Below are 25,723 nucleotides of genomic sequence, written 5' to 3'. Positions count from 1 at the left end.
CGATTTTGTCCAGTTTTCTGATAGTGTGTTTTCTCATTGATCTTCATCTGTACCTGCATCTTTTGGCTGAATTTGACAGACTCCCAAAGGAACCGCATATAACGCAGTCAAGCTGGCCATCGAGGTTGGATACAGGCACATCGATGGAGCTTTGGTGTACTTCAATGAGCACGAAGTTGGCCAAGCTATCCGAGACAAAATTGCTGATGGAACCGTGAAAAGAGAGGACATTTTCTATTGCGGAAAGGTTTGTTCTTCGAAGAAAAAGTCATGCATTGCTGATTTGCTGTGACATTCTGTGCTAGAATGTAAAGAAAGTGATCAATGAACTTGATCTACTGAGCAAAGGGTAAATGTACTTCTTGTATTTGTACTCAGGGTTTACACTGTACGATAGGCAAGGCAAGCTTATTTATATAGCGCATTTCATACACAGTGGCAGGTCAATGTGCTTTACAGAGGTAAAAGCAAAACAGTAAACAATAGAAAATAAAATTACATAAAATAAAGGGGGAAGAAGAGAGAAAGTTCAGTAAAAAACAGCAGAATAAAATGGAATAAAAGTTAAAACATGCAAAGACTGTAAAAGTTAAGTAAAGTTTAAAACATGTAAAGATGATGATATTTATCAGTTAGCAGAAAGCATGTGAAAACAGCTTGGTTTTTAATCTAGATTTGAAATCATAGATAATCAGCATAGCCCTGTGATGACCTGGTGACTTGTCCAGGGTGTGTCCCGCCTTTCGCCCGTAGTCAGCTGGGATAGGCTCCAGCTTGCCTGCGACCCTGTAGAACAGGCGGCTATGATGAAATGAGATGAGATAATCAGCATGATTTTGCTGTCACAGTCCTGTGACATCTTGTGTGTGTACAGTCCTGTGCAAAAGTTTTAGTCACATGTAAAGAATTGCTGTCGACCAAAAATGGCTTAAAAATAATGAAATGAAATGTTTCAACTTAAAAAACAAACAAACACGATAAACAGCAGTAAGTCATAATAAATTAAACAAAGTCAGTATTTGGTGTGAGATGATCCTTTGCTTTAAAAAAAAAAGTAGTCTCAGGTACAGTGAGTGCAGTTTTATTATAAGGAAATGAGCTGAAGGTTTTACTGAGCATCTTACAGAACCAGCCACAGTTCTTCTGGACACTTTGACTGTCACACTCGCTTCTTCATTTCGCCAAGGACGCGTTATCCTAATGGGCTTCATGGGCAGCTGCCCAGGGCCTCGGCCACTAGGGGGCCTCGGAGGTAGCGAGATCGGAAAATCTCATCTCATCTCATCTCATTATCTCTAGCCGCTTTATCCTGTTCTACAGGGTCGCAGGCAAGCTGGAGCCCAGAGGCGGTCCTGGGGGCGGTCCGACCGGGCAGCCGCCCGGGGCGGCATCGCGGGGGCGGCACGAGCGCGGGCGCGAAAAAAAAAAAAAAAGGTCCCAAGAAAAAAGGTCCCCAAAAAAAAAAAAAAAAACGAAAAAAAAACAAGACGGGCGGGGGGAGGGGGGTGAACATTTTGGATGGGGGAGCCCAGTACCAAAGTTGCGCAGATACCTGAAGTTGGTCAGTTCTTGTAGCTCAATTGTAATTAAGGGTTTGCAGCAGTGTTACACACACACAAGTGTAACATGCAGCAAAAGCCATCATGCGTCACGTTTGCTGTGGGCACAAAACCCCGTATAATTTAAATAACAAACCAAATATGGTGCCGCAATGCATAGGACACAAACTCAAGACGCCTCTCAAATGTGCAGACCACATTACATTACACTGAGCAAACGCTTTTGTGTGCGCGTGTGCGCGCGAGAAAGAGGAGAGAACAGAAAAGCAGAACAATCCAAACAACTTCAAAACGGCTGTACGTTTGATTGTGTGTATGAACCGAATGAATTCCCAAGATTATTGTGGTCGTGGGCGGCACGGTGGTGTAGTGGTTAGCGCTGTCGCCTCACAGCAAGAAGGTCCTGGGTTCGAGCCCCGGGGCCAGCGAGGGCCTTTCTGTGTGGAGTTTGCATGTTCTCCCCGTGTCCGCGTGGGTTTCCTCCGGGTGCTCCGGTTTCCCCCACAGTCCAAAGACATGCAGGTTAGGTTAACTGGTGACTCTAAATTGACCGTAGGTGTGAATGTGAGTGTGAATGGTTGTCTGTGTCTATGTGTCAGCCCTGTGATGACCTGGCGACTTGTCCAGGGTGTACCCCGCCTTTTGCCCGTAGTCAGCTGGGATAGGCTCCAGCTTGCCTGCGACCCTGCAGAACAGGATAAAGCGGCTTGAGATAATGAGATAATGAGATATTGTGGTCGTGGTGGTCAAGTTGAAATGGTTCAGTCTCACCTCTCGCGTTAGGTGATCACCACTACACACTGACGGTGAGTTTGTGTTGGGGGAAGGCAGGGGGAATCATTCAGGAGGAGGTCGAATGACAAATAAACGGAGTCGTACTCGGAGATAGATCTAATGGATAGGAAAAGGTCAAAGCCATCAGGTGCCCAATTCCGGAAGAAAAGGAAAGAAGAGGAGGAGAAATGAGCAAAAGAAAAAGGTATGCTTTATGAATCAATTTCAGTGAGTGACATGAATTAGTGCCCTAATTAGCCTTATATTACTGATGCTTGCTAAAGGCCTCTGCATGCTCTTGCGACAAGATAGCTTTTCGCAGACAGTTGTAATTTATCGTTGAGCGGGGAGTAATAGGCGTGCGCGATGTTATTCACCGGCACAACGCAAGGGGGCGCAAAGTCGCTAGGAGTAGTTGGTGGGTGTGGTTAGTGGAGTGTTTATCCTCCGGTTACTTATAATGACTAGAACTTTTTTTTTTAATAATGACTAGAACTGGAGTCGTATAGATGTACGTACTTCCTCAATCAACCGCTCTTCGTGCTGCTCCATCTTCGCTCGTGTTTTTAAAAATGGCGGTCGTGAAAACAAAACAAACCGGGAAAGTAGGGAAGCGGAAGTGCGTGTACAGCGGCTGTAGAGTGGACCAATCAGAGCCCTCTTGTCTGCGACGCTGTCTGCGAGGCTTCTGCGGTGGTCACAATTTTTGGGAGGTGCGCACAGAGCGTCTCCAAAGGTGGGGGGGGCTACGCAGACGCTATCTGCGACACCGTCTGCGAGGACTGGGTTGTCAGCATAAATTGGCCTTGAGTCGGACGACCTGGCCTGGCCTGCCCCCCAACACGAAATTAATTTCAGCATAACGGTTAAGGCCTCTGCATGCTCTTGCGACAAGGCTTTCGCAGATAGCTTTTCGCAGACAGTTGTAATTTAGGGCGGCACGGTGGTGTAGTGGTTAGCGCTGTCGCCTCACAGCAAGAAGGTCCTGGGTTCGAGCCCCGGGGCCGGCGAGGGCCTTTCTGTGTGGAGTTTGCATGTTCTCCCCGTGTCCGCGTGGGTTTCCTCCGGGTGCTCCGGTTTCCCCCACAGTCCAAAGACATGCAGGTTAGGTTAACTGGTGACTCTAAATTGACCGTAGGTGTGAATGGTTGTCTGTGTCTATGTGTCAGCCCTGTGATGACCTGGCGACTTGTCCAGGGTGTACCCCGCCTTTCGCCCGTAGTCAGCTGGGATAGGCTCCAGCTTGCCTGCGACCCTGTAGAAGGATAAAGCGGCTAGAGATAATGAGATGAGAATGAGTTGTAATTTATTGTTGAGCGGGGATAATAGGCGTGCACGATGTTATTCACCGGCACAACGCAAGGGGGCGCGAAGTCGCTAGGAGTAGTTGGTGGGTGTGGTTAGTGGAGTGTTTATCCTACGGTTACTTATAATGACTAGAACTTTTTTTTTTTTTATAATGACTAGAACTGGAGTCGTATAGATGTACGTACTTCCTCAATCAACCGCTCTTCGTGCTGCTCCATCTTCGCTCGTGTTTTTAAAAATGGCGGTCGTGAAAACAAACCAAACCGGGAAAGTAGGGAAGCGGAAGTGCGTGTACAGCGGATGTAGAGTGGACCAATCAGAGCCCTCTTGTCTGCGGCGCTGTCTGCGAGGCTTCTGCGGTGGTCACAATTTTTGGGAGGTGCACGCAGAGCGTCTGCGAAGGTGGGGGGGCTACGCAGACTCTGTCTGCGACGCTATCTGCGAGGACTGGGTTGTCAGCATAAATTGGCCTTTAGGCTTTGCAACAAAACGTTTGAAGTTATTGCTGTCATTGCCTTGGGTTAACGTTGGGTTCTGTATTAGCCAACAGAATGTTAACAGCTTTACATGGTCGTTTAAACATTTTTCGACGTGTGTTGTACGTCACGGACACGGCCCGTTATAAATTTGCTGTTACCAGAATGGCAATGATCAAGTCGTAATGTATTACTTAAGACTCTGTGTAATGTCATAGTAGTGTAGTACTATGGTAGTAAAGTCTTTTTGATGACTAGTACAACGTTCCGCTGGCGGGATTGTGCATATTATGGGGCTACGACAAGTTAGGCACACACACACACACACACACACACACACACACACACACACACACACACACAGAAACACTAATGCCTATATCCCAATGTTTATTTCAAATTAAGCAGTTGTGCTTTCTTAAATAGCTGTGGGTAGCTGTAATGCGAAGTCATTGAGTCTTTTTGTTTATTGTTTATCTTTTATTGTTTATCTTTGTATTTTTTATTGCACTAGTCATTAAAACTGGAAATTTGTTCTTGAAAATAGCTGTTGTGAGCTTGTGTATGGGGTCGTGTGTGTTCTGGACGAAGTTAGTGTTTTCTTAGGTGGTGGGTGGGAGGTGGTTGTCGGGTTGGGCCGGGGGGGGGGCAGCAGGGGGTTTCGCTCGGGGAGTAAATCACTCTAGGATCGCCACTGCTGGAGCCTATCCCAGCTGACTACGGGCGAAAGGCGGGGTACACCCTGGACAAGTCGCCAGGTCATCACAGGGCTGACACATAGACACAGACAACCATTCACACTCACATTCACACCTACGCAGGGGCGGATCTAGAAAAATATTTATGGGGTGGCAAGAGGGGGGCAGGAATTTTTGAGGGGTGGCAGCGTATTACAGACGTATATGTACTGAATTTAATCACAGTTATCACAGTTTGATGACAAATAGTATGTATACACTACAAAAGGGCAAGGGCTGCCATTTACAAACTCATACAGACAAACTTAATCTCATGCTTTTATTGTTCATGAAGAACACACATTCTCAGATAAGGTCTATACCGTTTCTGGACAGTTTTATACTGTATATGCAAAAGAACAGACACTAAAAAACAATAATAGTAACAACACTGCTTCAAGTTCAGCATGATTTAAACCATTTACACCAGTGTCACATTTTATAGGTTTTTTTTCTCACGCTTTGTAAAGGCTCACCAGTGAGCATAACATGAACTTGTCATGCCTACAACAGCTGAATGCGGCGATTTCCATGTTGCTCAGCAAAACGCTTCACAAATTTATGTTTCCTTTCCTTTTCATTTCTGTAGGATTCAAAGTAACTTTACAATGTTTTCCTTGACAGACGTTGAATCAATATTAACTTTTGTGGCCGACTTTACACAAAAATAATGTCAGACCTAGCTAACATTACATGTATAGTTAGCTAAATAACGTTCTCCAACCTGATTTTTATCCTCTCAAAATAAGCATCGCAACTATGCTAGCACTGTTCATTCATTATAATTTCATTTCTTGATAGATAGTTAATCAGCTTTTACCTCTTTCCTCCCGCGTCTCCTTTCCTCGCGACTCCTGGCTCCCTCGCTTCATGCCTCTCAATTTTCCAAAACAACCAATCTCTGGCGTCGTCTCGTGCTGCATTCGCCGCAGTCGGACATTGGAAATTCGCGCACGTAAATGTCAAATTGGCCGCAATTTTTCTTTGAATTCGTCGCTGCCAACTGGGGTGGCAGCAGGGGTGGCAAGGCTTTCTTTTCGGGTGGCTTTTGCCACCCTATGCCACCCCGGTAGAGCCGCCCATGCACCTACGGTCAATTTAGAGTCACCAGTTAACCTAACCTGCATGTCTTTGGACTGTGGGGGGGAAACCGGAGCACCCGGAGGAAACCCACGCAGACACAGGGAGAACATGCAAACTCCACACAGAAAGGCCCTTGCTGGCCACGGGGCTTGAACCCAGACCTTCTTGCTGTGAGGCGACAGCGTTAACCACTACACCACCGTGCCGCCTGAAACGATATTTTCAGATCATATTGATAACATTTTTGATACATTTCGCCACCCGTAAGGAAGCCCACCTTGTCCCGTCGCATAAATCACCTGTCATTGTCAGTATGATCACTGTCCACCATGTCTTCACACGCTACGCCAGCTTGAGTTAAATGATTTAATTAATGACTTCGCTTTCCAGAAAAGTAGGAAAGTGCCCTTGTAAGTTGACCCATGGCTGTCAAACTGAATGCGCAAAGCTGTGTGCCACTGCTGTTTGGGGCATTACGTGTGTGAAAGGATGAAATGTTTCACATAGCCTAACATTTTGAAATTTATTTCTGAGAAGCAAGATGTTTTTCTTTCTTTGTTATCGCTCTTTGTTTTCACAAGTTAAAAGTCGCCTGGATTCCAAAATGAAAACGAACGGTTATATACCAAATGAATGTTCTTGTTCTGAATACTAAAGAAACTGTTGTAGGCCTCGGTTATGTTCTTGACATGTTGTTCATTGACTCACTCATTCAAAGGCTTCTTGAGGTGAAACTTTAGTTAACCAGACTTGTTAACCGTGATGTCTGATGGATTTTTTCACCATGCAATTGCCTATTTCACCATTGCTTTTTCTCGATTAAATAGGTGTTGATGGATATAAAGTTTTATCGTTCAATAGTATTTCTAATTGTGCCACTGTCATTATTTAAGTTTCTGTGTCTAGTTAGACAGGCACGTCTGAGGGGGTGAATTTGCTGAGCGCAGTTGACAACAGGCGGGGGTGGGGCCTTGGGGGTGTGTCTGCCCAGGGCCTCGGCAAGGGTTAACGCGGCCCTGCATTTAGCACCAAAACCCAGCAGCCTTCATTATGTTTTCTTTTTTAATCAGAAATGTGGTCTCTTATGTAATATGCTGCTCAGATACAAACTTTTTTTTTTCTGTAACATTTAATTTTGTGCTGGAAAACGAATGTTTGGACTCTTAAAATGTTTTTGTACTGACTCGATAATGTAGAAGTCATAAAATAGACATCTATAAGATAAAGTTTGTATGAAAAAAAATAGGGTGCCTATAGTTTCTTCCCTCAGGCTGTCTCTGTGATGAACAGCTAAAATCCGGATTCATATATCAGTAATATCACTTGCAAAATATCTGCACACTCATACTGTCATTCTGTGCTCACTGTTACTTATAATACAAGTATAAATATTTATACTTATTTATATTTACTATTTCATCTTTGCACTATGCACCATATTGCACCAAAAGGGAAAATCCTTTTTGTGATGAACAGCTAAAATCCAGAGTCATACTGTAAATCAGTAATATCACTTGTAAAATATCTGCACACTCATACCGTCATTCTGTGCACACTCTATACTTTATATTTATTTATCTATTTCATACTTGACTTACCTGGATTAGTTTGCACTATGCACCTATTGCACCTTTTTTGTGTGTGTGTTTGTTTGTTTTGTGTATACGCTTTTTATCTGTTTTTGTACTATGAGAGCTAAGTGGGCGGCACGGTGGTGTAGTGGTTAGCGCTGTCGCCTCACAGCAAGAAGGTCCGGGTTCGAGCCTCGTGGCCGGCGAGGGCCTTTCTGTGTGGAGTTTGCATGTTCTCCCCTTGTCCGCGTGGGTTTCCTCCGGGTGCTCCAGTTTCCCCCACAGTCCAAAGACATGCAGGTTAGGTTAACTGGTGACTCTAAATTGACCGTAGGTGTGAATGTGAGTGTGAATGGTTGTCTGTGTCTATGTGTCAGCCCTGTGATGACCTGGCGACTTGTCCAGGGTGTACCCCGCCTTTCGCCCATAGTCAGCTGGGATAGGCTCCAGCTTGCCTGCGACCCTGTAGAACAGGATAAAGCGGCTAGAGATAATGAGATGAGATATATATAACACACACTCTCTTTCTCTCTCTGACTGGTCAGACAAATCAGTATTAAAGGTCTTTTTTTGTCAGAAATGGACTGTAACAGTTCCTGATGTGGGTGGAGCACAGAAGCACAGCAGGCGAGAGTTGATGTTCACATACACACTTTTTATTTTGTTATTTTGGCTTTTCAGCTCCATTCATCCAGTCACACACTTGCTTGGGGTCGGGGAGCTCCTCTTTTCTGCTCTCCCCCTCCGTTTATGCTCAATCCCTGTGACAAACAAACAAACACACCCACACACATTAATGACACCAGGTGTAATGACTTGGCCACTTGCCTTCCCCGACCCCGTCCTCCATTCACAAACTGCCGCTTGGCCACGCCCCCATTGCCACATGGACGCCTTGTGCTCCAGACCAAAGACAAAAAAGACCATCCAGACTGTTACCAGCAACAAGTCCAAAAGCCAAGGTCTATCATGGGTATGGGGTTGTGTCAATGAACTTGGCAAAGGTAACTTACACTTCTGTGATAGCGTCATTAATGCAGAAAAGTACCTTGGGATTTTGGAGCAACATACAGTTAGGTCCATAAATATTTGGACAGAGACAACATTTTTCTAATTTTGGTTCTGTACATTACCACAATGAATTTTGAACAAAACAATTCAGATACAGTTGAAGTTCAGACTTTCAGCTTTAATTCAGTGGGTTGAACAAAATGATTACATAAGAATGTGAGGAACTAAAGCATTTTTTAAACACAATCCCTTCATTTCAGGGGCTCAAAAGTAATTGGACAAATTAAATAATTGTAAATAAAATGTTCATTTCTAATACTTGGTTGAAAACCCTTTGTTGGCAATGACTGCCTGAAGTCTTGAACTCATGGACATCACCAGACACTGTGTTTCCTCCTTTTTAATGCTCTGCCAGGCCTTTACTGCAGCGGTTTTCAGTTGCTGTTTGTTTGTGGGCCTTTCTGTCTGAAGTTTAGTCTTTAACAAGTGAAATGCATGCTCAATTGGGTTGAGATCAGGTGACTGACTTGGCCATTCAAGAATATTCCACTTCTTTGCTTTTATAAACTCCTGGGTTGCTTTGGCTTTGTTTTGGGTCATTGTCCATCTGTATTATGAAACGCCGACCAATCAGTTTGGCTGCATTTGGCTGGATTTGAGCACACAGTATGTCTCTGAATACCTCAGAATTCATCCGGCTGCTTCTGTCCTGTGTCACATCGTCAATAAATACTAGTGACCCAGTGCCACTGGCAGCCATGCATGCCCAAGCCATCACACTGCCTCCGCCGTGTTTTACAGATGATGTGGTATGCTTTGGATCATGAGCTGTACCACGCCTTCACCATACTTTTTTCTTTCCATCATTCTGGTAGAGGTTGATCTTGGTTTCATCTGTCCAAAGAATGTTCTTCCAGAACTGTGCTGGCTTTTTTAGATGTTTTTTAGCAAAGTCCAATCTAGCCTTTTTATTCTTGAGGCTTATGAGTGGCTTGCACCGTGCAGTGAACCCTCTGTATTTACTTTCAATTTCTCAGATGGGTTTTTTCTGTTTTCGCAGCTTAAGGATGGCTTGTTTCACCTGCATGGAGAGCTCCTTTGACCGCATGTTTTCTTCACAGCAAAATCTTCCAAATGCAAGCACCACACCTCAAATCAACTCCAGGCCTTTTATCTGCTTAATTGAGAATGACATAACGAAGGAATTGCCCACACCTGCCCATGAAATAGCCTTTGAGTCAATTGTCCGATTACTTTTGGTCCCTTTAAAAACAGGGTGGCACATGTTAAGGAGCTGAAACTCCTAAACCCTTCATCCAATTTTAATGTGGATACCCTCAAATGAAAGCTGAAAGTCTGGACTTTATGTCCATGTCCATTATATAACTATAACCTGAATATGTTTCAGTAAACAGGTAAAAAAACAAAATTTGTGTCAGTGTCCAAATATATATGGACCTAACTGTATATTGCCTTCAAGACAACATATCCAATCTCCATGGATATTTCAGTGAGACAATGCAAATTTCAGAATTGAAATAAATGCTTCTTTAAAAAAGATCCATGAGGTAAAACATCAAATAATGTGGTATTGTTCTGAGTGCAATACAGATCAAAGATTATTTACAAATCATTGTTTTCAGTTTTAATTTCAATGTCAATATACCATCCCAACTTCTCCTAATTTGGGGTTGTATTTTGAAATACTTGTGTACTATAAAGAATTCACATTTTATTGACTTTGACATGTCCTTATTTTCTCCGACTACTGTGTTCATTTCCACAAACTGAAAATCTAAATACAGTGGGTTTTTTTTTCTCATGCCAGTTATGGAACACGTTTCATCCTCCTGAGCTTGTAAGACCAGCACTAGAGCGAACTCTCCAAACTCTGCAGTTGGACTACGTGGATCTCTACATCATCGAACTCCCCATAGCTTTTAAGGTCCTTCCACCATCCTCACATCTTCCACATTTTATAATAATGCAGAAAACCCACCAACAGATCTTTCAGTTATGTGTGAATGGATTGTATATGATTTTATTTTCATTTTCCTAGCCAGGAGATATTTTCTATCCAAAAGATGAGAATGGCAGGTGCATTTACCATTATACAGACCTTTGTGCCACATGGGAGGTATGTGAATGTGCTGGTTAGACTAGATTTTCAAGTGCAATTGTTAACCTTTGTGTTCTGTTCATTACTCATGCTGCATCCTATCAGCCAAAACCTCATCATTTTACCATCATTAATGAAGATAAACCTTGCTGGTAATTAATAGGACCATGAAAACCCTCTTATGTGCACGAGTATAAAGTGAGATGGAGAGAAAATGACCTCAGACTTACAAACACCAGTCATGTTTTGTTAGGGTTTTGCTGGGATTCGAACCTGGTTCGTTGGTGTGATAATCCAGCAAACCCCCACTAGGCCACCAGGGGGATGACTCAAATGCAGAGGCGTGAGGCGGAAGTAGAAAAAGAATCAAATGGTTTATTTAAACTATATACACTATATACAGGGCAAAACAAAAGACAAAAAAAACCAAAGAGTAAATCCAAAAGAAAAGCAAAGTGCAAAAATTCAAAAGCTAAGAAGATCAAAAACACAGTACAAAGGAAACTGGAGATAAACATAACAGCACAAAGACTCCGTGACAAGAGGACTGAACTCAGGGGTATAAATAGACAAACTAATTAAGGACACAGGTGAAGATAATTAGGCAATTAACACAAACACAAAACACAGGAACAGTGGCGGCCTCTAGAGGCCAAAATAAACACGACATGAAAAGGAAATAACAGCGGCCTCTAGAGGCCAAAACAGTCCTAGTCCTAACAGGACCCCCCCCTCTAGGAGCGTCTCCTGACGTTCCCAGGGCGATCCGGATGGGCCGAATGGAAGTCCCGACATAGTTCTTTATCAAGGACATCCCGAGCAGGAACCCAGCAGCGCTCCTCAGGACCATAGCCCTCCCAGTCCACCAGATATTGCAACCCGCCGCGGACCCGGCGGGAGTCAAGCAGGCGATTCACAGTGAACACAGTCTGCCCCTGGAAGATGCGGGGGGGTGGGGGGTTCCTAGGGGCAGGGGCATACGTAGACGTCAGTACGGGCCGTAACAGGGAAACATGGAAAGTGGGGTTGATCCTCAGAGTCCGGGGCAACTGGAGCCGGTAGGAGACAGGGTTCACCCTGCGCACCACCTTGAAGGGGCCAATGTAGCGAGGAGCAAGCTTGCGGTTCTCCACCCGCAGTGGAAGGTCCTTAGTGGACAGCCAAACACGCTGCCCAGGGCGGAAAGCGTGTGCAGGTCTCCTATGGCGGTTGGCCTGAGTCTGGTTGGTTCTGGAGGTCTGTATGAGGGTCTTCCTGACCATGCTCCAGGTCTTGCGACACCGTCTCACATATTGGTTGACCGAGGGCACCCCCGCGTCCTCCTCCTGGTCCGGGAACAGAGGTGGCTGGAACCCGAATTGGCACTGGAATGGCGACAGCTTGGTGGCCGATGACTGCAGGGTGTTGTGGGCGTACTCCGCCCATGGCAGCCAGGTGCTCCACGATGTCGGGTTATCCATAGCCAGGCCTCGCAGGGTGGTTTCCAGGTCCTGGTTGAGCCTCTCCGTCTGACCATTGGACTGTGGGTGAAACCCAGAGGAGAGGCTGGCAGTGGCTCCGATGACCTTGCAGAACCCGTGCCACACTCGGGAGGAGAACTGGGGCCCTCGGTCTGAGACGATGTCCTGTGGAAGACCAAAGACTCGGAAGACATGATTAAACAAAAGTTTCGCAGTTTCAAGAGCAGAGGGGAGTTTGCACAGTGGTATGAAGCGGCAGGCCTTGGAGAATCTGTCAACTAAGACCAAAATGACCGTGTTACCTTGTGACTCAGGGAGACCCGTGATAAAGTCGACTGCCACGTGGGACCAGGGACGCCGGGGAATGGTCAGAGGATGCAGGAGACCCTGGGGACGCTGTCGTGGGTTCTTGGTTCTGGTGCAAACCTCACAGGACAGGACAAATGACCTTACTTCCTTCTCCATGTTAGGCCACCAGAAGCGTCTTTTCAGGAAGTCCAGGGTCCTCCGAGCTCCCGGGTGGGCGGTGAGAGGGGAAGAGTGACCCCACTGGAGAACCTTGGCCCGGGCTTGATGTGGGACGTACAAGAGGCCTGGTGGCCCCGTCCCAGGACCGGGGTCCTGGCGTTGGGCTCGTCGGACAGCCTCCTCAATACCCCAGCGGACAGGGGCCACAATCCGGGACACAGGGATAATAGGCCCGACTTCATTCTCCCTGTTAGTGGCAGAGAACAGTCTGGACAGTGCGTCAGGTTTGGTGTTCTTGGAGCCGGGGCGGTACGAGAGGGTGAAGTCAAACCGACTGAAAAACAGGGCCCACCTAGCCTGTCGAGGGTTCAGTCTCTTGGCTTGCTGGAGGTACTCCAGGTTCTTGTGGTCAGTCCAAACCAGGAATGGATGTTGTGCTCCCTCCAGCCAGTGCCTCCACTCCTCAAGGGCCAGTTTGACCGCTAGCAGTTCTCGATCCCCCACATCGTACCGGGACTCAGCAGGACTCAGGCGGTGGGAGAAGTAAGCGCAGGGGTGCAGCTTTCCTTCCGAACGTTGAGAGAGCACCGCGCCGACACCACTGTCCGAGGCGTCCACCTCCACGATGAATGGTTGGGAGGTGTCCGGGAGAACCAGAATGGGTGCCGTGCAGAAGCGGTCCTTGAGGTCTTTGAACGCCTTTTCTGCCTGAGGAGACCAGCCATAAGATCCACCTGTCCCTTTGGTGAGGTCTGACATGGGTGCTGCCACAGAACTGAAGTTCCTGATGAACTTGCGGTAGAAGTTAGCGAATCCTAAGAACCGCTGAACCTCCTTAACGGACTTGGGAGTAGGCCAATCCCGGACGGCCAGGGTCTTGGCAGGGTCCATTTGGAGTTGGCCTGTCCGTACAATAAATCCCAGAAAGGAGACCTCGGGAACATGAAATTCGCATTTCTGGGCCTTGGCGAACAGATTGTTCTGTAGCAGCCTCTGGAGAACCTGGCGGACATGGTGGCGGTGCTCCTGCACGGTCTTGGAAAAGATAAGGATGTCGTCGAGGTAGACAAAAACGTATAGGTTAATCATGTCCCTTAAGACGTCGTTGATTAGGGCCTGAAAAACAGCTGGTGCGTTGGTGAGTCCGAAGGGCATCACCTGGTATTCGTAGTGCCCAGACGGGGTGTTAAAGGCAGTCTTCCACTCGTCTCCCTGTCGGATACGGATGAGGTGGTATGCGTTCCGTAGGTCCAACTTGGTGAAGACGGTGGCGCCTTGGAGCAGGTCGAAAGCTGTGGACATCAGCGGAAGGGGATATCGGTTGCGCACAGTGATCTTATTCAGGCCCCTGTAATCAATACATGGTCGGAGCCCCCCATCCTTCTTGCCGACAAAGAAGAAGCCGGCTCCAGCAGGTGAAGTGGAGGGTCGAATAAACCCAGAGACCAGGGCATCTTTGAGGTATTCCTCCATGGCCTTGCGTTCTGGCTGAGAGAGTGAAAACAGTCTGCCACGAGGAGGGGTAGTCCCAGGGAGCAAGTCGATGGCACAGTCGTAGGCCCGGTGCGGAGGAAGAATGGCGGCCCTGCTCTTGCTGAATACCTCCTTGAGATCCCAGTACTCTGTGGGAACTTGAGATAACTCGGTGAGATCAGGGGGCTCGGCAGGAGACACAGGAGAGCTAGAGAGCAGACAAGAGGCATGGCATGCAGGGCCCCATTCCACAACCTGGCTAGTTACCCAGTCTATGCGAGGGTTGTGGCGAGTAAGCCAAGGAAGGCCTAGAATAACTGGGAACTCAGGTGAAGGAATCAGGTGCAGGGATATTTCTTCCTTGTGACCTTGAGACTGGAGGAAGACTGGAGAAGTAACTTGAGTGACTCTTCCATCACCTAACGCTTGGCCATCGAGGGCAGACACAGACAGAGGGACTTCAAGAGGTGCAGTCGGAATATTGATGCTTTGGGCGAAGTGAATATCCATAAAGTTCCCAGCCGCCCCTGAGTCTATCAAAGCTTGACAAGAGTGGACAGACTCACCCCAGGAGATGGAGACCGGGATGTAGATTCCTTGGCCAGGGAGTCCGGGAGAGAGGGTAGGCCCCGTCACAACCCTCCCTCGGCTGGACGGGGCGGTCCTTTTCCCAAGAGTTCGGGACATGATGCTCGGAAGTGACCAGGCTTGCCACAGTAGATGCAGCACTTGTCCCTCCTTCTGCGCTCCCTCTCAGATGCGGAGAGGCGAGTACGACCCACTTGCATGGGTTCTGGACAGTCACTGAAGGAGGTAGACGGTCTCCAGGTAGAGGTAGGGAGGCTGGGGGGGCTCAAGGCTTGGTGGCGTTCTCTCATCCTGTTGTCCAGACGAATAGCATGTGAGATGAGGGTTTCGAGGTCACTTGGGCATCCAATAGAGGCCAGACCGTCCTTGATGGGGTCAGACAGACCATGGTGGAAGGCTGACACCAGGGCAGTCTCGTTCCATCCACTTACTGCTGCGAGTGTTCGGAACGAGATGGCGTAATCTGCGACGCTTCCTCCTTGCCGGATGGACATGAGCTTTCGGGCTGCGTCGGTACTGATGTCTGCCTGATCGAAGACCCGAAGCATCTCTTCAGAAAACAGCTGGAAATCAAAGCACTCAGGTCCCTGTCTTTGCCAGATAGCAGTAGCCCAGGCTCGCGCCTTACCAGCTAATAAGGTGATCACAAAGGCAATCTTGCGGCGATCCGTAGTGTAGGTGGTAGGCTGAAGCTCAAAGGTGAGTTGACACTGGGTAAGGAACTCTCGGCACTCACTGTGCTTGCCGTCATACCTCTGTGGTGCAGGAAGGCTGGGTTCGCGAGGTGAAGAAGGCAGCATTGCAGGAGGCACTGGAGCAGGAGTGGGAGCTGGATCAGGAGCAGGAACTGGATCAGGAGCAGGAGATGCAGGCAGAGATGTCAGCTGTGCCAGGGTTTTCCCAATTTGCTGAAGCAGTTCCTCGTGGCGAGCGAGGGCCTCACGTTGGCTGGTGAGCGTACGTCCATGAGCGTCCATGGTCGCTCCGAAGCGTGTCAAAGCTGCCATAATTCCCTGAAGGTTGGCCGGGTAGACAGTTGAAGCAGCCTCTGCTGAGTCGGTCATGACGGAGTCTTTCTGTTAGGGTTTTGCTGGGATTCGAACCTGGTTCGTTGGTGTGATAATCCAGCAAACCCCCACTAGGCCACCAGGGGGATGACTCAAATGCAGAGGCGTGAGGCGGAAGTAGAAAAAGAATCAAATGGTTTATTTAAACTATATACACTATATACAGGGCAAAACAAAAGACAAAAAAAACCAAAGAGTAAATCCAAAAGAAAAGCAAAGTGCAAAAATTCAAAAGCTAAGAAGATCAAAAACACAGTACAAAGGAAACTGGAGATAAACATAACAGCACAAAGACTCCGTGACAAGAGGACTGAACTCAGGGGTATAAATAGACAAACTAATTAAGGACACAGGTGAAGATAATTAGGCAATTAACACAAACACAAAACACAGGAACAGTGGCGGCCTCTAGAGGCCAAAATAAACACGACATGAAAAGGAAATAACAGCGGCCTCTAGAGGCCAAAACAGTCCTAGTCCTAACATGTTTAATCTTTTTCTTTAACTGTATTATTGACTCTCAGCTCAAAACCATCTCGGTAATCCTCATCTTCATGTTTTTACTGAGAAGAGCATGTTCTAAAATCTTACTGAGAAATATTTCATTAAACATTCAGCTTTCTTTTAAAATGTTTTCTAGAAAGCATGATGTGAAATAAAATGTTTTGTAGTTTACGTTGATAGAGGTCTCAGATCTAATATAGCCTCCGTCATCTATTTCTTCATCTTCATGTTTTTACTATGGTTATACCTTGTAAAACTTTACACAGGTCATTATGACCTGGACAGAACAGGTCAGGGTTATGCACACTTTATTTGGCATACATACAGTGAAGTGCACATAAACAAAGCATTTATGAGGCCTTTTAAAAATGTGTACAGTTTTCCTAAATGCAACAGTTTTCTCACTGTTTTTTCCATCTTTTCCCCTTTTGAGGCATTAGAAGCCTGTAAAGATGCAGGGCTGGTAAAATCTCTTGGAGTGTCGAACTTCAATAAGCGGCAACTGGAGCTGATCCTGAATAAGCCAGGTCTAAAGTACAAACCCGTATCGAATCAGGTAAATCCTGGCAGCATGCTCCAAATCAGTGGAAATCATTTTGTTATTGCTTAGTGTTACAGGTATTGATGCACTTACTTTTTTTATCAAGACTCCTATCAAGGTATTTGTTTTATTACATTTTATCTTAGATTGAATGCCACCCTTACTTCAGTCAGCCTAAAATGATGGAATTTTGTAAGCAGAATGAAATCATCATTGTTGGATACAGTCCTCTCGGAACATCCAGAGACCCATCTTGGTATAAAATACCTCTTTTAAATGTACTTCTTTACACATTTCCAAGAAGAATGGACAGACAACCTGAAAAAATAATGCCTCTGAGTCATAAAAAGGCTTTGTTTGACACATTTCCTTTAAAAATGTCATGTATATCACAAGTAGAATACAAATTTTCTTTTAACTGTCATTGCTTTTCCTCCTGGTTGCTTTCTTTTATTTTCTTTTATTGAGGTTTGCCACAATAAATACATAAATAGAAAAAAGTGGCAGGAGAAGAATACAGGGCAAAGCCCCAATTAACATTCAACCCCTTAACAAAATACAAAACATTACAAAACATATTTAGATGATTAAAAACAAGAAAAACAATAAATATAAAAAATAATTATCAATTGACTAAGTAACAAAAATATCCAAGTTAAATAAATATAGGTCATGGTGCCCGGTATGAGTACAATCTTGAATTGTAATGGCTACGAAGTAGTTTTTTTGAACTCAGGAACTGACGTACACTGCAAAAAGTAAAATCTAACCAAGATTAAATATCTTAAATCAAGACAAAATATGCTTGTTATTTGTCTGCCAAGATAATTCTCCTTTCCAGGCAGGTTTTGTGTAAGAGTATTTCACTTACTTTAAGCATTTTTTCCCTCAATTATCTTAATAAGGTATTATAACTTGTTATTGAGATTTTATTACTGGTTATGAGTAAGTTCTGTCTTAAAATGAGAATTACCATAATTTCATCGGTGTTATATTAACCATGACAAGTTTGTCAAAGTCAGAATTTCTTATTTCAAGCATCTTATCCTTTCTTTTAATCTCTTAACACAAAACAGATAACGAAATTAAATGAATTGTTGTATTGTCAATCTGGTAACAAAAATAGGCTACAAAATGGATTGGTTTGTTGTTTTGATTTTGATTTATTTGGCGGTCTCAGTTGGTATAAACACTTACTTAAACAGAGCACACCAATATGCCCAGATGAAATAGTCAAACTGTTGGTTGGGGGACAAAGTATCTAGCATGTTAAAATGAGTAGTACAACTTTACTTGTTTTTAGTATAAATACACTAGTTTATGACATCTGTGGGGTTTCTAAAGCTAGATATATTTACTTGTTTTTAAAAATCTTGCCAAGTCAAAATTTCTTGTTCTGTTGGCAGATAATTTTGCTTATTTTAAGTAAAATATTCCTAATTTTATTACTTTTTTTTCTTGTTTTTGTAAGCCGGGTTTTTGCAGTGTAGACTGCTTTATATAACTAGGGAGACTGTTCCATAATTTTATAGTTCGAGGAAAATATGAGTTAGTGAAATAATCTTGCTTATGTGACGTAAGAGGACAAAAGTTGTTAAAATCATAGTTACGAGTTCTATAATGGCTGGTTGCAGGTGACAAAAAATTGACAAAATTTGCTGTTATTATCCCAACCTTGAATTTGAATAGGAGGACTAAGTCATGTATCTCCCTACGAAATTCTAGAGGGAGTAAATTTAGCTTACACAGCCTGTCATTGTATGTTAACTCTATGGCCAGATAGTTTAGAATAAACTTTGTGGCACGACGCTGGATGTTTTCCAACAGCTTTCGATGTTTAACTGTATAAGGGGACCACAAAGGCGATGCATATTCTAATATTGGCCTAACTAAAGTCATATACAGTAACTGCCTAGTTGATACATCGTAAATATCACGCCCACAAACGCGCTTCACAAGACCTAACACTTTGTTTCCCTTAGCACAAAGTTCTTCGATATGGGTAGCCCACGTGAGCTTATTAGAAACAACCACCCCGAGATCGAAGGTTTCAGAGGCTGTTTCCAATACCTTCCCAGCTAGTTGATAATTATTTGGAGTCCCTTTACGTGATCTCAGCTTTGACATGTGCAAAACCTTGCATTTAGAGATGTTAAACTGCATGCCATAATCCATACTCCAGTCATGGAGACAGTTCAAGTCGCTCTGTAAAGAGACGCCGGAACTTGCAGATTCAATAGGGCAATAAAGCTTGCTATCATCTGCAAAGAGGGTGAGGCTCGACCCATACTCAAGATATCTTGGCATATCGTTAACATATATCAAAAACAGTAATGGACCTAAGATGAATCCCTGAGGGACTCCAGAAGTGACGGGCAACCACTCCGAAAATGTGCCGTCAAGAACAACCCGTTGATGCCTGTCCGTCAAGTAGCTTTCAAACCACTTTAAAAGCAACCCAGAGACACCATAACAACTAAGCTTGGACAACAGGAGGTAATGAGGGACTTTATCAAATGCCTTGGATAAGTCTAGATGTAAAACATCAACCTCCTGTCCCCCAGCTAGTAAGTCTAAGATGTGATGATAGACTTCAAGAAGCTGAGTTACAGTAGATCTACCTCACAAGAAACCATGCTGCAGGTGATAAAGAAATGGTATAAAATATGGATAACAATGTCCAAAGACACAGCGTTCAAAGACTTTTGAAATAATACAGAGTAGAGATATTGGTCTTTGTTTTGTTGTACATTATTGTAGATGAAGCATCTCCAACAAGAAAAAGAAACATCCTGTCACATGACACTAAACTTATTTAGAATTGAATTTTCTTTTTGTCAAAAGAAACGTATCCGCTATAGTTTCATGTATCTACAAACTGTGAGTATGGTTTATCATTTAGTAAAGTTGTGTGTAAATGTTTTTGTCGGCCAAACCAAACTAGAGATTCCAGTTGATAAAAGTTTCAGTAATGCTGATTTTCTTCATACTTGCATACGTTTGTTAAACGCCAATCCCTTGTAACATTACCGTTTGGATTTAGAGCACAGCTGATTTACATTTAGACCTTCACAAACCTCCAAAGCTCACAGAGAGCTGAAAATGACAGAATGTCAGCTAACGCCGACACACAAACTCTTCCTCTTTATGACTAGCGTTCTTTTGTCCTAATTGAATAGCTGATCATCTTTGTCTTCAGTCATGGAATTGTTTTGAATTGCTTTCTTTCAAGTAATTAAGATAAATTGACTTTCACAAATGTTTCATTAAATCCAGATGTGCCGTTGAAATCAATAGGTTCCAGTGGCACTAGAACGCTTGGGAGCCTTTTACAATTTTCTGAACAAATTTGACCTGAAATGTGATCAGATCTTCATCAAAGTCCTGAAACTACACTGTCAGAAATAGGGGTACAGTAGGAGTCCATTTCTGTCCCCCAAGGTACAGTTTACACTAATGTACCCCGTGGGACTCATTATTGGACTTCAAGGTAACTACAGTGGTGCTTGAAAGTTTGTGAACCCTTTAGAATTTTCTATATTTCTGCATAAATATGACCTAAAACATCATCAGATTTTCACACAAGTCCTAAAAGTAGATAAAGAGAACCCAGTTAAACAAATGAGACAAAAATATTATACTTGGTCATTTATTTATTGAGGAAAATGATCCAATATTACATATCTGTGAGTGGCAAAAGTATGTGAACCTTTGCTTTCAGTATCTGGTGTGACCCCCTTGTGCAACAATAACCGCAACTAAACGTTTGCGGTAACTGTTGATCAGTCCTGCACACCGGCTTGGAGGAATTTTAGCCCATTTCTCCGTACAGAACAGCTTCAGCTCTGGGATGTTGGTGGGTTTCCTCACATGAACTGCTCGCTTCAGGTCCTTCCACAACATTTCGATTGGATTAAGGTCAGGACGTTGACTTGGCCATTCCAGAACATTAACTTTATTCTTCTTTAACCATTCTTTGGTAGAATGACTTGTGTGCTTAGGGTTGTTGTCTTGCTCCATGACCCACCTTCTTTTGAGATTCGGTTCATGGACAGATGTCCTGACATTTTCCTTTAGAATTCGCTGGTATAATTCAGAATTCATTGTCCCATCAATGATGGCAAGCCGTCCTGGCCCAGATGCAGCAAAACAGGCCCAAACCATGATACTACCACCACCATGTTTCACAGATGGGATAAGGTTCTTATGCTGGAATGCAGTGTTTTTTCCTTTCTCCAAACATAACGCTTCTCATTTAAACCAAAAAGTTCTATTTTGGTCTCATCCATCCACAAAACATTTTTCCAATAGCCTTCTGGCTTGTCCACGTGATCTTGGGAAAGTACAGATGAGCAGCAATGTTCTTTTTGGAGAGTAGTGGCTTTCTCCTTGCAACCCTGCCATGCACACCACTGTTGTTCAGTGTTCTCCTGATGGTGGACTCATGAACATTGGCTAATGTTAATGTGAGGGAGGCCTTCAGTTGCTTAGAAGTTACCCTGGGGTCTTTTGTTACCTCGCTGACTATTATACACCTTGCTCTTTGAGTGATCTTTGTTGGTCGACCACTCCCGGGGAGGGTAACAATGGTCTTGAATTTCCTCCATTTGTACACAATCTGCCTGACTGTGGATTGGTGGAGTCCAAACTCTTTAGAGATGGTTTTCTAACCTTTTCCAACCTGATGAGCATCAACAACACTTTTTCTGAGGTCCTCAGAAATCTCCTTTGTTCGTGCCATGATACACTTCCACAAACATGTGTTGTGAAGATCAGACTTTGATAGATCCCTGTTCTTTAAATAAAGCAGGGTGCCCACTCACACCTGATTGTCATCCCGTTGATTGAAAACAACTGACTCTAATTTCACCTTCAAATTAACTGCTAATCCTAGAGGTTCACATACTTTTGCCACTCACAGATATGTAATATTGGATCTTTTTCCTCAATAAATAAATGACCAAGTATAATATTTTTGTCTCATTTGTTTAACTGGGTTCTCTTTATCTACTTTTAGGACTTGTGTGAAAATCTGATGATGTTTTAAGTCATATTTATGCAGAAATATAGAAAATTCTAAAGGGTTCACAAACCTTCAAGCACCACTGTATGTGTACCATTTTAGGGCCAAAAAGGTACATACATGTTCCTAATCAGTATATAAATTGTACAGATAAGTACCTTAGAGGGTCCTGACCCAGTGTCAAGCCATCGTACTCTTAAAGGTACCGTGATGTACTTTTGTTTTCTGAGAGTATAGATAAAGAGGGGATAATTAAACAAATGATGCAGAAACATGACAGTTTTTTACATTTGTTTATTGTACAAAATTATTCAATATTAAATATATTTGTGCGGAAACAGTATGTGAACCTCTAGCAGTACGAGTTAATTTAAAGGAGTAATGTAAGTGTTTCAGTCAAGGGGCTGGTAACTGGGCGTGAGTTCAGCAGGCCTTCCCATGTTTCAAAAACATAAACTTGGGTCTTTGCCACACAAGTTTATTGAAGTCTGCCATGCCACTATCTATAAACTGGACAACAGTATATACATCTGTATATAAAATTGCAGTAATACATCCTAATTATATAATCTGAAGCCTATTCATCAAGGTTCCCATTAATAAGAATCCCCGAATTCATAAATCTACCTAAACTCAGGAGCTACAAATGTTTTCCTGAGGTAATTGGATGTTCACGAATACCACATTTCTTGTATACATGCACATATCAGTGAATGAATCGGTTCATATGCAGCTTTGATAAATGAGTTCCAGTGTGAACAAGTGTGAATATTTTATAACTCATTTCTGGGTATGTGAAGATATTTTTCTTCTGTGGAACAGGGTGAATTTAAAGTGTCCCCCTTTGCTGGAGGATGGGCTTCTGGTGTCCATTGCTAAAAAGTATAAGAAGACCACAGCACAGGTTGCGCTTCGATTCAATGTGCAGCGAGGTGTGGTGGTCATTCCCAAGAGTTTCAGCCCAAAGCGCATCAAGGAGAACTTTGAGGTTTGTATTCTCAGAACTGTACAGTGCAGTGTAATGCAAAAGTCAGAATATACTTGCTTGATAAAACTAACAATAATATACAGGTTGTTCAGCCACGTTGTGGTTTTAGAGATGTTTCTTCATTATCACAAGTAACCAGAATGATTGATTAAAAAGGCACTAGGACTTTCTTGTCTAGACGTTCAGCACTTCTTGTACCTGACTTTTGCACTTGTACATCACTCTGGATAAGAGCGTCTCCTAAATGCCTGTAATGTAATGTACTGTACTGTAATTTTAAGATATTAGTAGTGGAAAAAAATCTAAATTGATGATCATATTTCTGAATGTGATTCACCTGCCTTCCTTTTTTTTCCAAGTTTCCTGCTGTTTGTATTTTATTTTATTTTAGTTATTTCCTTTTCATGCTTTGAGTCTTTAATGGTGTCTTTCCATTTCAGTATTTGACTTAGTTTTCACTGTTAGTTATATCTTCTTAACTCCTTCTCCAGCTCTCAATACATTCAATTTTATGTCTTGTGATTGCTCATTCTTTTTAGTTGAGGCTGACTGGCTGAACAGAGTAAATATGTTTTAAAAGATTCAGGCCATTAGGCACCTTAAAGCACATTCAAATCCAGTAATATAATTACAGCATGTCAGTAAGGAAGCAAAGTTTGAACTCATCTCATTATCTCTAGCCGCTTTATCCTGTTCTACAGGGTCGCAGGCAAGCTGGAGCCTATCCCAGCTGACTACGGGCGAAAGGTGGGGTACACCCTGGACAAGTCGCCAGGTCATCACAGGGCTGACACATAGACACAGACAACCATTCACACTCACATTCACACCTACGGTCAATTTAGAGTCACCAGTTAACCTAACCTGCATGTCTTTGGACTGTGGGGGAAACCGGAGCACCCGGAGGAAACCCACGCGGACACGGGGAGAACATGCAAACTCTGCACAGAAAGGCCCTCGCCGGCCACAGGGCTCGAACCCGGACCTTCTTGCTGTGAGGCAACAGTGCTAACCACTACACCACCGTGCCACCCCCAAATTTTGAACTTGCAAATAAATTTGTTTGCAGTGTCATTTGCTGTAATATGAATAAAACGGGGCGGCACGGTGGTGTAGTGGTTAGCATTGTCATCTCACAGCAAGAAGGTTCTGGGTTCGAGCCCAGTGGCGGATGGGGGTCTTTCTGTGTGGAGTTTGCGTGTTCTCCCCGTGTCCGCGTGGGTTTTCTCCGGGTGCTCCGGTTTCCCCCACAGTCCAAAGACATGCAGGTTAGGTTAACTGGTGACTCTAAATTGACCGTAGGTGTGAATGCGAGTGTGAATGGTTGTCTGTGTCTATGTGTCAGCCCTGTGATGACCTGGCGACTTGTCCAGGGTGTACCCCGCCTTTCGCCCGTAGACAGTTGGGATAGGCTCCAGCTTGCCTGCGGCCCTGTAGAACAGGATAAGCGGTTACAGATAATGAATAAAATGTTAAGTACGTTATTTTGGAATTCCACTTTATTTAAAATTATTTTTTCACTCTAACAAATTTGGTATTCAGCTGTTTGATGTGAGGTTGGACAGTGGTGGTGTAGTGATGGACTGTTTCCAAACCACTCCACTGCTTGTAGTATTTACAATAAGACTGCACTGATTCGAAACAGTGATAGTGTCATCTTTGCTGGGGACATACAAGTGCAAAAGTCAGGTACAAAAAGTACTGAACTTCTAGACAAGAAAGTCCTAGTGCCTTTTTAGTCATTTACTAGTGAAAATGAGGAATCCTCTGTGAAACCACAAAGTAGCCTAACAACCTGTATATTATTGTTTAGTTTTATCAAGTAAATATATTCTGACTTTTGCACTCAACTGTACATTACTCAGTATGACTGCACTGATTCAAAACAATAACGAGTAATAGATACAGATACAAGCCGTCACCACAGGCTTGCTCATCAGGGATAAATTAGGGATAAAATTAGCTCGTGTTTAAAGCCTTTGATTTTCTTTAAAGCTGCTTTGCGACCATGTACGGTACAGTATGTTGTTAAAAGTGCTATACAAATAAACGTGACTTGATACAGCTGTTTGTCTCAGTATAATTAGCTAATAATCAGCTGCATCATATTGGAAAAAGAGATACACACCTATACTGGGTCATCTTTTGAGGATGTGATTCTTCCGGATTTTTCCGGAATTCCGGATTTTCAGGCATAAAAATGCGACCCTCGTGAATCATGCAAATTCGTTTTTTTGGGGGGGGGGTAGGACCACATTACCACATTATCCATAGGCAACTCCAATGAGCCATGCGTGCGCATAATAACCTACCCTAGGTTAAGCGGTATCAGTAATAATAAAAAAAAAGCCCATTATGCATAACGCGAGAGTAACCTTTATGGGACCCAAGTCAAGTAATGTAAGACACACGCACGTTACTAGTCAGTTTGTTGTTGGAATGGATGCAGCTGTCACCTTTTATGCTTGAGGTTCTGGTGAGTATGAGACTGATTTCAGAGCCCCTCCTCTGTGTTCTCGTCTGCAGGGAAAATCGCAGACATTCCAAGTCTCCCAGAAGTTCCGGGAGTTTCCCGCATATTGATAGTGGCTCCCTGATGCCCGCAAATTGGAGAATATCTCCGGAATCTAGAGCAAGAGCGTGCACGCGAAACATCAATGTCTGCATTGCGCATGTGACGGAGCGCGAGAGAGACTGCGTGTGCGCCTGTTCCTGTAGCGCATGCTAGACAAAGAGCATTCTGATTGGCTTATTTTGCTGAGTAAACCAATCAGCTTTTTTTGGGGGGGGAATGACTTTTTTCCCATCGGGGGGTCACGGCACCTCCCTGAAACGAGTTTCTGCAGGTTGGGATGTCTGAAATTGTTTGGTTCAAGCCAAAGCATGTTCAGTGTTGCCAGATTGGGCGGTTTCGAATTCTACTTTGCGGGCGAAAAATGGCTTGGGCTGGTTGACAAAAATTTGACGTTAGTT

General features: G+C 44.0%; 1 protein-coding gene across 1 annotated transcript in view; it reads left to right on the top strand.

Annotated features, from left to right (window-relative positions):
* LOC132869727 (aldo-keto reductase family 1 member D1-like) overlaps window positions 1-25,723 on the top strand; it is a 31,776-nt gene that overhangs the window by 503 nt on the left and 5,550 nt on the right. The window contains exons 2-7 of the mRNA XM_060903092.1: window positions 80-247; window positions 10,348-10,464; window positions 10,579-10,656; window positions 16,632-16,754; window positions 16,886-16,995; window positions 22,585-22,750. Of these exons, the coding sequence (XP_060759075.1) occupies window positions 80-247; window positions 10,348-10,464; window positions 10,579-10,656; window positions 16,632-16,754; window positions 16,886-16,995; window positions 22,585-22,750 (762 nt within the window). The remainder of the gene's footprint in view (window positions 1-79; window positions 248-10,347; window positions 10,465-10,578; window positions 10,657-16,631; window positions 16,755-16,885; window positions 16,996-22,584; window positions 22,751-25,723) is intronic.

The sequence above is a fragment of the Neoarius graeffei genome, chromosome 21 (genome assembly GCF_027579695.1).
Source record: "Neoarius graeffei isolate fNeoGra1 chromosome 21, fNeoGra1.pri, whole genome shotgun sequence".
In the NCBI taxonomy this organism is placed as follows: Eukaryota; Metazoa; Chordata; class Actinopteri; order Siluriformes; family Ariidae; genus Neoarius; species Neoarius graeffei.
The sequence above is the reverse complement of the archived record's forward strand: the minus strand, read 5'-3'. Positions and strand labels throughout refer to the sequence as shown.